At 43.7% G+C, this 12,164-nt stretch overlaps 1 protein-coding gene across 3 annotated transcripts; it reads left to right on the forward strand.

The window, feature by feature from the left end:
- Window positions 1-215: 215 nt before the first annotated feature.
- On the forward strand, window positions 216-11,640 carry ETV7 (ETS variant transcription factor 7). 3 transcript variants are annotated; one of them, XM_088674177.1, is made up of 9 exons: window positions 382-514; window positions 840-993; window positions 3,347-3,470; window positions 4,733-4,897; window positions 5,443-5,565; window positions 6,532-6,765; window positions 7,644-7,786; window positions 8,784-8,884; window positions 9,318-11,640. In XM_088674177.1, the coding sequence occupies exons 4-9, from the start codon at window positions 4,834-4,836 to the stop codon at window positions 9,433-9,435; spliced, it is 783 nt and encodes a 260-aa protein (XP_088530303.1). In that variant the 5' UTR covers window positions 382-514; window positions 840-993; window positions 3,347-3,470; window positions 4,733-4,833; the 3' UTR covers window positions 9,436-11,640. The 3 variants fall into 3 exon arrangements, with proteins under 3 accessions (XP_034978469.1, XP_088530302.1, XP_088530303.1); XM_035122578.3 differs by lacking the exon at window positions 840-993 and having other exon boundaries at window positions 216-514; XM_088674176.1 differs by lacking the exon at window positions 840-993 and having other exon boundaries at window positions 245-514; window positions 6,586-6,765.
- Window positions 11,641-12,164: the final 524 nt, after the last annotated feature.

Genomic DNA, 12,164 nt, shown 5'->3' on the forward strand with positions numbered 1-12,164 from the left:
TGATTGATCTGCCTTCTCCAACTAACAACATCGTGGCAGAAGCTCTGCTGAGTTTGGGGGGGGGTGCATAAGCGTTAATCCGTCCCTCGGAACGCTATGCTATGTTAGCCTTTAAGGCGCCACGGGACTTTTCCTTCCAGGAAAGCAATGCTCCTAACTGTTTGTCCTTAAGCGCACTTCTTTTAGAAACCCGGCTGCTCCCTGCCAGCCTCTTCCTCGCCGCTCACTGGGCAAAACGAGGCGGGACCAGCTGGCGCACCAGCGGCTGTGGGTGCTCTGCGGACTGAACTCCAGCAACCTTCGGATCCGGCTTCTTTCGTTTTCGTTTCCCGGAAGGGTAGTGCAGTAATCGGAGACCGCGTTCTCCTGCTTTTGCTTGCCAGGGAGGGAGGGAGAGAGAGAGGGAGAGGGTGGCTAGGATCGGGGGGGGGGGGCCAGAAGACTTGCTTTGCACCCAGAGCGCCCCAGCCCCCAGAGCAGCGGCTGCACCTTCCACTTCCCACCTGTAATGCAGGTAAGAGATGCTGGGAGCCTGTGGGACACCCGCTCTACACTCATCGGACCACCTGTCTGTCTCACCGGACCCCCTGTACCTCCCCACCCCCATTTTCAGTCCTCTGCGCCCAGTCTCCCGCGCCAACTCCGTTTTCTTTCTCTCCTCTCCCTCTTAACACGCATCCCAAGTTCATCGCACACGTGGTCCCCATCCCTCTTCGCGTCCCGAGCGTCAGGTTGTACCTGAGACCCTCCCACTTTCCAAGTTCCTCGTGGACAGTTCCAGCTCCCCAAGTCCTCAGATAAAGTTTTCTGAGTTGTTTCTGTTAATTTGCTTATTTCAGGCTGGAGAAACTCTGGAATTCCCCCACCCCTCCCTTCCCAGTTCATTTCACAAGAGGGAAGGAAAATAAGCTAACGTTCTAGAAGGAGAAGCATTTTGGAGGAGAAAACTGGAGGGCCAGGGAGGGGTATAATTAAATTTTAAAAAGCAAAAATGTATGTTGAAACTTAAACAATTTCTTTTTTTCCTTGGCTGAGCCGCTAAAGCTTTTCGATTGTTTTCACAAGTGACAAAGACAATTTTGGGCTGGAATACACTGTATGTCATTTGTGAATGTTGTGACTAGGCTGGAAGAGGAAGAGACCATTTTTTAAACCCAGCATTTATTTTTAGGCAGTGAAGGTTGTACATTTGAATTTCATATACTGTATAGGGAAAGCAAAGAGAAACTCGAGATTGTTCTTGAGGATGTATTGCCAGAGATGGAGAAATAAAGTGTTAGCTGGACAGTCTGATTAATATTATGTAGCAGGGGGGGGGGGAGTGTTTGTTTTTGGTTAATCATTGCTGTTGCCATGCCTGCACAATGATTAATTTAGACCATTATTTAATTCATCCTCTACTTTTCTCTATTTGTAAAAATGGGTGGGCATCTTTCAGTTTTATTTTCACTACGTGTTTGAATCTGAAACACTTTTTAAACTGTTGTGTAAAGAGTGCCTTAAGTGTTTTGTGGCACCTTCAAGACTTATCACATGTATTCTGTTTTTTAAACGCCAAATTAGATGGATAATAGACTTCAGTTCACAAAAGCTTGTTCAATAATCAATGTATAAACAATACATAATAAGGTGCTGCTGTTTTTTTGGGGGGGGGAGAGAGAAGGAAGATAACAACCAATTAATACAACATTTTGCTAATTAAAACAGCTAACAAGCCAGTCTATGTGTGTTCAGGCCATTTTTAAAGACACATAGACTTGTCTATTTACTTTGGAACAGACTTCTTAGTGTCAGTGAGAATACACAAGTATTTGAGGATTTGAGACTTAAGTTTCAAATACTGATATAGTAAAGACTTCATAAATCCATAGAGACATAGGTTAATTAGCAGAAATATGGCTTAAAAGTAGCTATAGCATCTGACATATCAGCCTCAGGTTAGCTTTTAGGTAAAGGTAAAGGGGCCCCCTGACCATCAGGTCCAGTCGTGGACGACTCTGGGGTTGCGGCGCTCATCTCGCTCTATAGGCTGAGGGAGCCGGCGTTTGTCTGCAGACAGCTTCCAGGTCATGTGGCCAGCATGACAAAGCTGCTTCTGGCGAACCAGAGCACCGCACGGAAACGCTGTTTACCTTCCCGCCAGAGCGGTCCCTATTTATCTACTTGCACTTTGATGTGCTTTCGAACTGCTAGGTGGGCAGGAGCTGGGACCGAGCAACGGGAGCTCACCCCATTTCAGGGATTCAAACCGCCGACCTTCTGATCAGCAAGCCCTAGACTCTGTGGTTTAACCCACAGCGCCACCTGAGTCCCTCAGTGCCACCTGGGTCCCTTTTACTAGCCTTACCAGATTGCAGCTTTACAATTCTATATGTCTAGTTACAGGTAGGTAGCCGTGTTACAGGTAGGTACAGGTAGGTAGTTACAGGTAGGTAGCCGTCTGACGTAGTTGAAACAAAATAAAAAAATTCCTTCCAGCAGCACCTTAAAGACCAACTAAGTTTTTATTTTGGTATGAGCTTTCGTGTGCATGCAGATTTGCACAAAACTGGGTTTAAAAAACTGTGTGCCATGTGATATGAGAATGGCGGCAGATTATAATACTATGACCATTGCTATTCATAAAGCTCTGCTATCCATTTTTATCTCACCCTCCCTCTGAGGGGATCAAGGTAGTATTTGTGGGGTTATCTCATTTTATCTGCACAACAAATCAAGGATGTGGAGTAGGCTTGGAGACAGTAAGCAGCTCAAGATCACCCAGTGAGCTGCATGGCTTAAGTCAGAGGTTGGCAATGTGCGGCCCATGGGCCAGATGCGGCCCACAAAGACTGTTTTACCAGCTCATGAGCCGCCCCTGAACTGAGCCACCCGCTCGGCAAGTCCCCCATGCGCTGTGCTAAACCAGCGCAGCATGGTGTGGGGACTTGCTGAGCGGTGCCGGAAATCGCATCTGCGTATGCCCAGATGCCAGAAATCGCTTCTGTGCAGGCACAATTTTTGGCGTCTGAGCATGCACAGAAGTGATTTCCGGCGCTGCAGACATGCGCAGGTGTGATTTCTGGTGTTGCGCTGCGCTGCGCCGGCCCGGCCAATGGATGATCTCCGTGGGAGTGATCTGGCCCATGGCTGGTAAGCCGTGCCAACCCCTGGCTCAAGTGCATGGCCCTGTCCATCATCCAACAAATGTCCTTCTACACTGCTCTCATCGTCAAGCTGCCATCGAAACAGGTTCAACTTGCTTCTGTATAGCACAGAGTGATATAAATCTTGCAGCGGGGCATGACTCAAACATAGGGAATCCAGTTTGTTCTCCCGATCTTCGGTATGTTTCTCCTTTCTAAAGGGTGAAGTGGCAACTAGTTCTTCAGGTCCCGTGGCAACATCTGCTTTGCCCCTGCAATTCCAGCCCACATCTGTTCCATCCTTACTCTACGAGGGACAAATCTGCACATTACCAGGCTGCCTCAGTGAGTAGAAGGGTCATGATGTAAGGGACCAGTGATCAATACAATTTTTTTTAAAAAAAAAGCAAGACCTGCAACAAAATGTTGCAGTGTGAGGTGCTTCTGTTTGGATACTCCATTTCTTTACCTCTCTCACCCGCTCTTCTGTCCCCCCATAACAGACAGACCACATTCATTGGCCAATGAGTGTGATCTCCTTTTGGGGGGAAGGGCACCCCGCACAGGATTTCCCCTGCAAAGTTTGTACTTCTGCAAATCTTGAGTTCCCCCAAGCCTCCTGATACAGTATCTCCCTTTTACAGATGGATAGTTTCATTTTTGGCTGCATAAGCAATGACACTCGCTTCTGATCATCACTTCTCATATGTACAAATATTTTTATGGAGCAGACCTGGGTCAGGTGATGCACTGGTCAAGCACACCTACTGCCTGCCACATTATTAAAGCACTCCTAGTGTAAATGAAGACAGATATAAGATTTTAAGAGTGGAGGGGTTGGTCTGAAAGCATTCTCAACATATTCTGTGCAAAGGCAACTTTTCTTCTGCTGGAGTGAAAAAAAAACAGTTCTGGAATTTTGCAGCTTTTCAATTTGAAGCAGGAAAAAGTTGGGGGCGGGGGGAGTGAGGAGTAGATGGACAAGAATGATGGCTGAACCAGCATTCAGTGGCTTCAAACCCAGCTTTTCTTTATACACGACATCTGTCTTCTTCACCTATTAAGGCAAAATGATCTTAAGAATATCTTGTGATGTAAATGAGAGAGAAAGCAGAAGGGGAGCTATGGTTAAATGGGATATACACTCTAACCAACGTTTCATTCAATTTTAGAGATCCAGGAAATAGAAAGCCTATTTAAGTGCATGTCTGAAGCCAGCCTGGCTCAGGGTTGTGTATTTTGATTCCAGGCATGGCCAAACTTGGCCCTCCAGATGTTTTGGGACTACAGTTCCCATCATCCCTGGCCACTGGTCCTGTTAGCTAGGGATGATGGGAGTTGTAGTCCCAAAAACATCTGGAGCGCCAAGTTTGGCCATGCCTGCTTGTACTATGAGAATGCAGAATTGATTATTTGATGCACAATTCAGCATTATAAGGACCTCACCCTTAGTTTTCTAAAAAGCTATTTCCTAGTCCACATGGCTGTGAATATAGACATGAAAATGTATAAGAACTACGTGGGAAAATCTCAGAAGCTGGTTGGTGGGGGGGAGGGGAGCATTGCCTTGTTATTTTAATGTAAATATCAGTCTCCTTTGGTTGCAGGAATCCAGCCCTCTCTGTGGAGCAAAGATGATGTGAGTCACTGGCTGAGATGGGCTGAAAAAGAATATTCACTCAGGGAAACAGAGGAAAGCAAGTTTGAAATGAACGGGAAAGCTCTGTGTATTCTCACCAAGGAAGATTTCAGATTGCGGGCTCCTAACTCAGGTTAGAGATGTTTCCCCTAATAACTCAAGGGAAATGAAGGAATTCTTACAGGGAAAGAGAATTAGAAAGACTTGGCTGTAGGTATAACACTAAAGGGAACATGTGGAAATAATGTGCAAAGCCTCTGCACTCAAAAGATGACAACATCAAAGGGCAGGAGTAAAATCATTTTGAGTAGGTCAAATATTTTGTTGAGTTTAACGGTGGGTCTCAGTTTCTCAGGTACTCAGAAACTGGGCTGTCTCGCAAAGCAAGATGGAATTTCCTGACTGACAAGGGTGTCTTTTGAGTCACCAAAAGTGGACTCTCCTTCCTTGGAGGATTTTAAGCAGGTTGGATGGTCATCTGTCAGGGATGCTTAGTTGAGATTCCTGCATTGCAGGGGGTTGGACTAGATGACCCTTGGGGTCCCTTCCAACTCTACGATTCTATGAAAATGGTGCTTAGGTTTTCACAACATATACCCCCAAACTGTCATTAATGTTATTTTGGGGGGGGGATATACATAGCGTGGGATTGATCTTTCTCTATTTATTTTCCCACAGGAGATGTTTTGTATGAATTGCTCCAATACATTAAGACAAAGAGGCGAGCCCTTATTTCTAGCCCTTTCTTTAACTCTGCCCTTCGGGATGCAGAACACACACGGGCCCAGAGTGCTCCAGAAGGTGAGTGCTATGGAGTTGTGGATTCATCTTGGTAAATTACCCTTGGCTGGTACTCCAGCAGCCATGGATTTAAATCTTGGAGTCTCACATACTAGGAGGCAGAAACTAGACTCTAAAGGTAGGAGGGGACAAGGCTTAAGAGAACCTGATCAGCAAAGTGAAGGTTCAAGTACAACCCCTGCTAAAAGGTAAAGGGACCCCTGACCATTAGGTCCAGTCATGACCGACTGGGGTTGCGGCGCTCATCTCGCTCTATTGGCCGAGGGAGCCAGCATACCGCTTCCAGGTCATGTGGCCAGCATGATAAAGCTGCTTCTGGCGAACCAGAGCAGCGCACGGAAATGCCGTTTACCTTCCCGCTTGGAGCGGTACCTATTTATCTACTTGCACTTTGACGTGCTTTCGAACTGCTAGGTTGGCAGGAGCTGGGACCGAGCAACGGGAGCTCACCCCGTCACAGGGATTAAAACCGCCGATCTTCTGATCAGCAAGCCCTAGGCTCTGTGGTTTAACCCACAGCACCACCTGCATCCCTACAACCCCTGATAGCTCCAGTTAAAATGGTCTGAGCCAGTGGGACACAGCACAAAAGGAAAAGGAGATGGGGAGGAAGGAGGAAAACCAGAAAACTTAGACACCAGTTCTTAAGAGTTCAAAAGCTTAACTCTCTAACCATAGGACTGATAGCCTGGCAGGGAGTTCCACAGAAGGGTTCAAGCAATGCCAGGATATTGGATCCAAATAAAATAAACTGCTTCCTTCAGTTTTCTTCTCTTCTGAGATAATATTTGGGATTCTTCCCATATGTGCCAAAGTCCATGCTAAATACATAGTGCTAGGAAAGAAATTTAGCCAGTTAGTCTGTCATAGTTGCTTTGGGTCCTGGGCTTACTTCCTGTTATAAGTTCATTTCATAGTATTCAAGTGACTGAGAATATACTGAGAATACACCTGGTCTCCTCACAGGTGTGAGATGCAAGTTAGATGGTCTTTCAGCTGATGGCCATTCACACCCAACAGAAAGGTTGATCATCCCTACAAGTCATCCAAGCCATGCAGAGCCGAATAGATCTCCCACCAAGATCTTCTACAGCCCTGGGTGCATCAGTCTCTCTGATCATAATTTGGGGATCAATTACAGAGGAGATATTATTTGCTCGTTTCCTGGGACACCAGCTCCAGTCAGTGGTAAAATTGCAGGTAAGCATGAATTTTCTGTGTTCCTTAGCTCTGTTGTAATAAATCAGATTATATTTGTAATTTCTGTGGAACCTTTTCTACAAACTCAAAGCGCTTTATTTGATTTTTTTTTAAAATTATAGAGTCTGTTTCAAACAAAATGTTTCCCAAAGAGGTTTACAAAAATATACGCAAATAAAACACAAGACAGTTTTGAAATATGGGGAGTAGGCAGCACTTTCAAAGGGAAATATGGGAGGGGTATTCAAGGAAGAATAGGCTGGTGGAAGGGAAGGCTTCATCCTCTTCCCTTGTCCTGTTTTCAAGCTCACTGTGAATATCTCCTCAGGGCCAGGCTCTCAAACTGGAAGGCTAAGCAAAGGGAAACACAGCCAGGGGACATTTTCAGAGGATAATTAGTGGGAGAGGTCAAGCACACATCCTACCGGCTTTCTGTTTCTCTGCTATAGCTGAAGAAGTGTGCATCCACATGAAAGCTCATACCAATAACAAACTTAGTTGGTCTCTAAGGTGCTACTGGAAGGAATTTTTTTTATTTTGTTTCCCCTATAAAAGCTTTCTTTGCTCCTGGATTACCTCAGCAAACACTGCTATGGGAACCTGTGTTTTGCTGAGGTAACATTTAGTTCCTCTCTTAGCTGCAGGCCACACGGGGTAAATGCTGAACTTTTCACCTTCTGAAAGGAAGAGAGGTCTGCTGTCGGGCACAAAATTGCAGTGTGGTAGCCCTGCTCTTCCTCACATCGTTGGTCACTTATTTGTGGTAGCTTGAAAATGCACCCTCTCCTAAATGAGTATACAGAATTGCCCAGTAAAGATGCTAACTTGTGTCATCCTAGCTGATTGAACCACAACCCTCTTTTTCTGCAATACTACAGACTGCAGGTTACTTTGGGATTACGTCTACCAGCTCCTCTGTGACAGCCGATACGAAGCATTTATCAAATGGGAAGATAAAGAGGCCAAGATATTTCGTGTTGTTGACCCCAATGGACTAGCCAGGCTCTGGGGTAATCACAAGGTACCCAGTAAGCTTCTCATGTGGAATTACGTAGATGCAGATTTTTATTTTAATCAAAGTTGTTTGGGCCGTCCCTAGTCCTGGTGAAATAACTGAACAGAAGGGATACTTCCAGGTTTAAAAACCCAACTAATAAAAATAATGCACAGTATAAATGTTATTATTGAAGCTGCCTTTAGGGTGCATTGTGTGAGCAGGCATATGGAGATATCAGATCTGCTGGTTGGTAAGAGCTCCTAGCTGACAGATCCATACCCAAGTACCGGTAAGTACCCCTAGAGTACTTACTCATGATGGGATCCCTTGATTTAGGTACAGTGATCAGGCCATTTTTTTTACTGGAAAAGTTGGAAGATTGTCATAGATTTAAAAAGTGGGTAAATTTATTTTACCCTGCCTTGGCGTTTCCACATTGCCATCAACAGCTATTATTCTTGAAATAAAGTCCACTGTCTAAAGATCTCAGCAGGTGTCCTGTTCAAGCAATAAACATAGTTTACCAGTTTATTTTATTCTAAATTCTTAGCTACAATCTAAGAGGGATTGCAAGAGGGAGCTTGGTGGGAGAGCACTAAAATTCTAACCGCAATCTGTTTTAACTCTTGCTAAAAGGACACTCAGGTTGCAGGAATGGGAAAGAGCTGCTCCTGATATGATGATGAGCCACAGCCAATTGGAATAGACATCACTGGGCTAAATGTACTACTGATGTACACTAAGGCAGCTGGTTTTTTTTTAAAAAAAATCTTATTAACTCACACTTTCAAATGAAGTTGCTCGAACCATTCGCTGCTCAACTCTGTTTAAAACAGTATCCGTTGCAATTTGTTAAGTTTGGAATTGAGCGTTCAAGCATCTAGTCCAGTGACCACTGAAGTACGATTCGGCAGGAAGATCCTATGGTGCTTTTTAGCTAACCGAGCCTCAACCATTCCTATTGCAGTCAAAGGAAACTGACTGCCAGGTGAATGAAGCCCATGATCTTTTGAATTTACAGAACCGTAGGAACATGACGTATGAGAAAATGTCAAGAGCTTTGAGACATTACTATAAACTCAACATCATCAAAAAGGAACCTGGGCAGAAACTCTTGTTCCGGTAAGAAAATAAGAGTTCAACCTGTAAAGTGAGCTCACTGGGGAGTTACTGCGAGAGAACTGCACGTTAGCAGTTCACCCAAAGGACCTTCACCCAAAGGATTAGCCCCTTAGTCAGCATGAAAAAATCAGCTATGGGCCCAGACCTACAGTGTGCTTCCAATCCAAACTGGGGACCCATACTTGTTTTGTGCAGTTTTCAGAAGACTGCTGGTGTTGGTCCTTAAACTGGATTGGAAGCATGTTCTGGATCTGGTCCCTAACCACTGATTTTTCTACAAAATAGCCAAGTTAAGCTCGTTTCCTAGGACACTTGAATGTGTCGTTTGGCCCAATGACTGTACCTTAAAGAGTGGGGTTGGAAGTGGGCCTGAGAACCAAATGGGAATATGGATTAGCTCAAAGTGTGCATGTTTGTTTCTTTAAAATTCCAGATTCCTGAAAACTCCTGGAGAGAGAAAACCTGACAAGTCTAGCGTATTTGAGCAGCTGGACAATGAAGAGCAGGAAGGAGAGGACTGGAAAGAAGATGTGCTGGAAATCTCACCATAGAACATTTGCCAAGCCACAGAAGTACTCAGAGGCTGCGTTGTGCAATGGAAAAGCTTTAAATGACTGGATGATGTGAAATAATGTTTCCAATCAGTTTTTAATCTGCTGCTGAACTGTAAGCAAATTCTGTGCTTATATAGCAGTCAGCATTTCTGTTTGAAAATGGCAGTGCTCAGAATCACATATCTATAGCCACTGCCCAGCTTGTTGCTGGGTGATTTGTAAGCCACTTTTTCACAGACCAGCCTCTTAAGATCTATAGATCCGTAACCCCATAATTCTGTTATTTTTTTGATAGTGTGTGTGTGTGTGAATGCACTCTCTAAGTTCCAAGTTCAAGTTTATTACAGCCATAGGCCCATATCTACGTAACAATACAGCATTCATCATACAACTAACAAAAGACTTCGATGAGTTTAAAGAAGCAAACAAATTAATTAAAATTAAGATTAATTCAATTAAAACAACCAAATTCAATAAAATCCAAATCATCCAAACCATAATTCAGCTTCTACCAAATAAAATTGTAAATGCACAGCACAGTTCTAGGTTCTTTTAATAAGTGTTAATATTGGTAGACCATCAATAATCATAGAGAAGTCAGTTTTCCTTTTTATAGAACAAGACTTTAGTCAGAAATCTAGCGACCATAAGGGATCTGGACGGGTCCTCATCATTCAATAGGTATACCAATTGGGTTTCCTGGGTTTCATCCGATATGTATTATAATATATATATTATTTCACAAATTGTTTTCTTCTTTAGCTTTGACATTGCTATTCCAATTTTCTGTTTGCTTTTTTACAAATGGGAAGTGGAGTCCGAGAGATAAAATAAAGGTACTCTTTTAGCATAAGCACAACTTTCCTCCCAGCCGCACAAGTATAGAACACCATCCTTCCATTACTGTGCTATGGTAGGAAGAATCAAGTCAGTCTCCCAGACACATTAATAGCAAACGCTGAGCCTTTTGCTTGCAATTCTTTTTCTTTGAAGTGCTTTCTTTTTGAAAGAAAGAGCGAGAGAAAGAAAAAGCTGCTTTTCTCTTATGACTATCAAACATTTAATTTCCAAACTAGGTGGCTTTCATTTCAGTTGCTGATAATAACTATATTGAACTCCGATCTGGCTCTGGTTGCATGCTACTATTCCTGCAAAACAATTGATGACCCTGGATAAGAATGCACATTCATGGCTGCATTGAAAGATGCATGCAGCCAGTTCAGTAAGGTCTAGACGAGCTCTGCAGTGTGGATGCAGGTGCTTACCTGAAGCAGTGATGGCATTAATTTTAGCCTCTGGACCTATTGGTCTTGCAGCCCTGCCTCCTCTTGTATATTGCTTCATTTTCTTCAAATTCTGGCAAGGCCTTCCTGCTCATTCTGCCCAGCTGGGTCCTGAACATACACCTCAAAGGAACTGATCTGAATGTACATTACTTCCATGCATGCGATCTCGCTTCTCTCTTTGATTTATTCAGGTGAAGGGAGTGGCACCCCAAACCCCCCACACGAAGGGGGGGCAGCGACCCAAAGTCTAGGCAAAATTCTAGGGAGGAGTAGGATCCTAATACGGCTAACTACTCCACACTGGTTATGTGGGGGTGACTGTACCCTTGTTAGTTACATTAGTGGCTTGCGTCCAGTGCAAAATAAATGAAATGTGACACAGTGGTTGGGGCAACTCAAGTCAGATGGAAGTGTACAAATAGTATGTTATTATTATTATTACTAGGGAAGAAGGGAGCCCAGAAAGAGCTGCTGATTTCTTATTTTGTTTTGCCCTGTGTAGGACTTTAGGAAGATGCCACAGATCTAGTGCTACCACTCTTCTAATGTTTGTTTTGGGATTAATACCTCAGACCGCAGAACCTCACATGCTGCAGCAGGATCTCTGCATACCTATTAAGCAGAATGGCATGGTATGTTAAATAGAGGGTGGAGAATGGGAATGAAGCTTAAAAGGGAACCAGAATCTGGATGGATTTGAAAAGTGCAGGGCTGGGTTTAGAGATGAAAGCTCATTTTGGATTTGAATTCTAGTGATTCTTATCTGAATTAAATACAGCCTTGTGCTAAAGTGTGCACTTAAAGAGCTCTGTTGCAGCAGAAGAATTGTTGCACTGATACCTAATGAGGATATTATCTTTTGTGTTTTCAAAACATGGCACTATAAAATAAAACGAACAGGAAGCATGAATCAAAAGATTTGTTGAGAGTGTGAATAACACATTTTAAGCATGCAAGCTGATTCACCATTCATAGATAGTGGAATTTTGTTGTGGCAATGTTCCAGTTTTACAGATGGGAATCTGAAGCTGAAAGGCAAGGACTTATGAGAGCTAATGAGCAAAAACTCCTGAGTCCCAAGTTTGACTCAGTGGACTGCACTAGCTTGCTCAACAATGAAGTAGAGTTAACAGCAAATAAAAAAATACATTGCTATATGCACTTTCATAATCAGTTGTTGTTCAATCACCATACCAAACTGCACTTGGTACCTCTAGTTACAGACACTTCAGGTTACAGACTCCACTAACCCAGAAATAGTACCTCAGGTTAAGAACTTTGCTTTAGGATAATAACAGAAACGAATTAAGTTCTCAACCAGAGGTACCACTGTAATTACTATTACCGGTATTTACTACTGTTATGCAGCAAAGCATTTGAAGCTGCTGTCTACTTGACAATGATGGGGAACACACAGGAAACAATAGAGGGGTAAACCTT

Source organism: Zootoca vivipara, chromosome 7, assembly GCF_965207765.1.
Source record: "Zootoca vivipara chromosome 7, rZooViv2.hap1.1, whole genome shotgun sequence".
Taxonomy (NCBI): domain Eukaryota; kingdom Metazoa; phylum Chordata; class Lepidosauria; order Squamata; family Lacertidae; genus Zootoca; species Zootoca vivipara.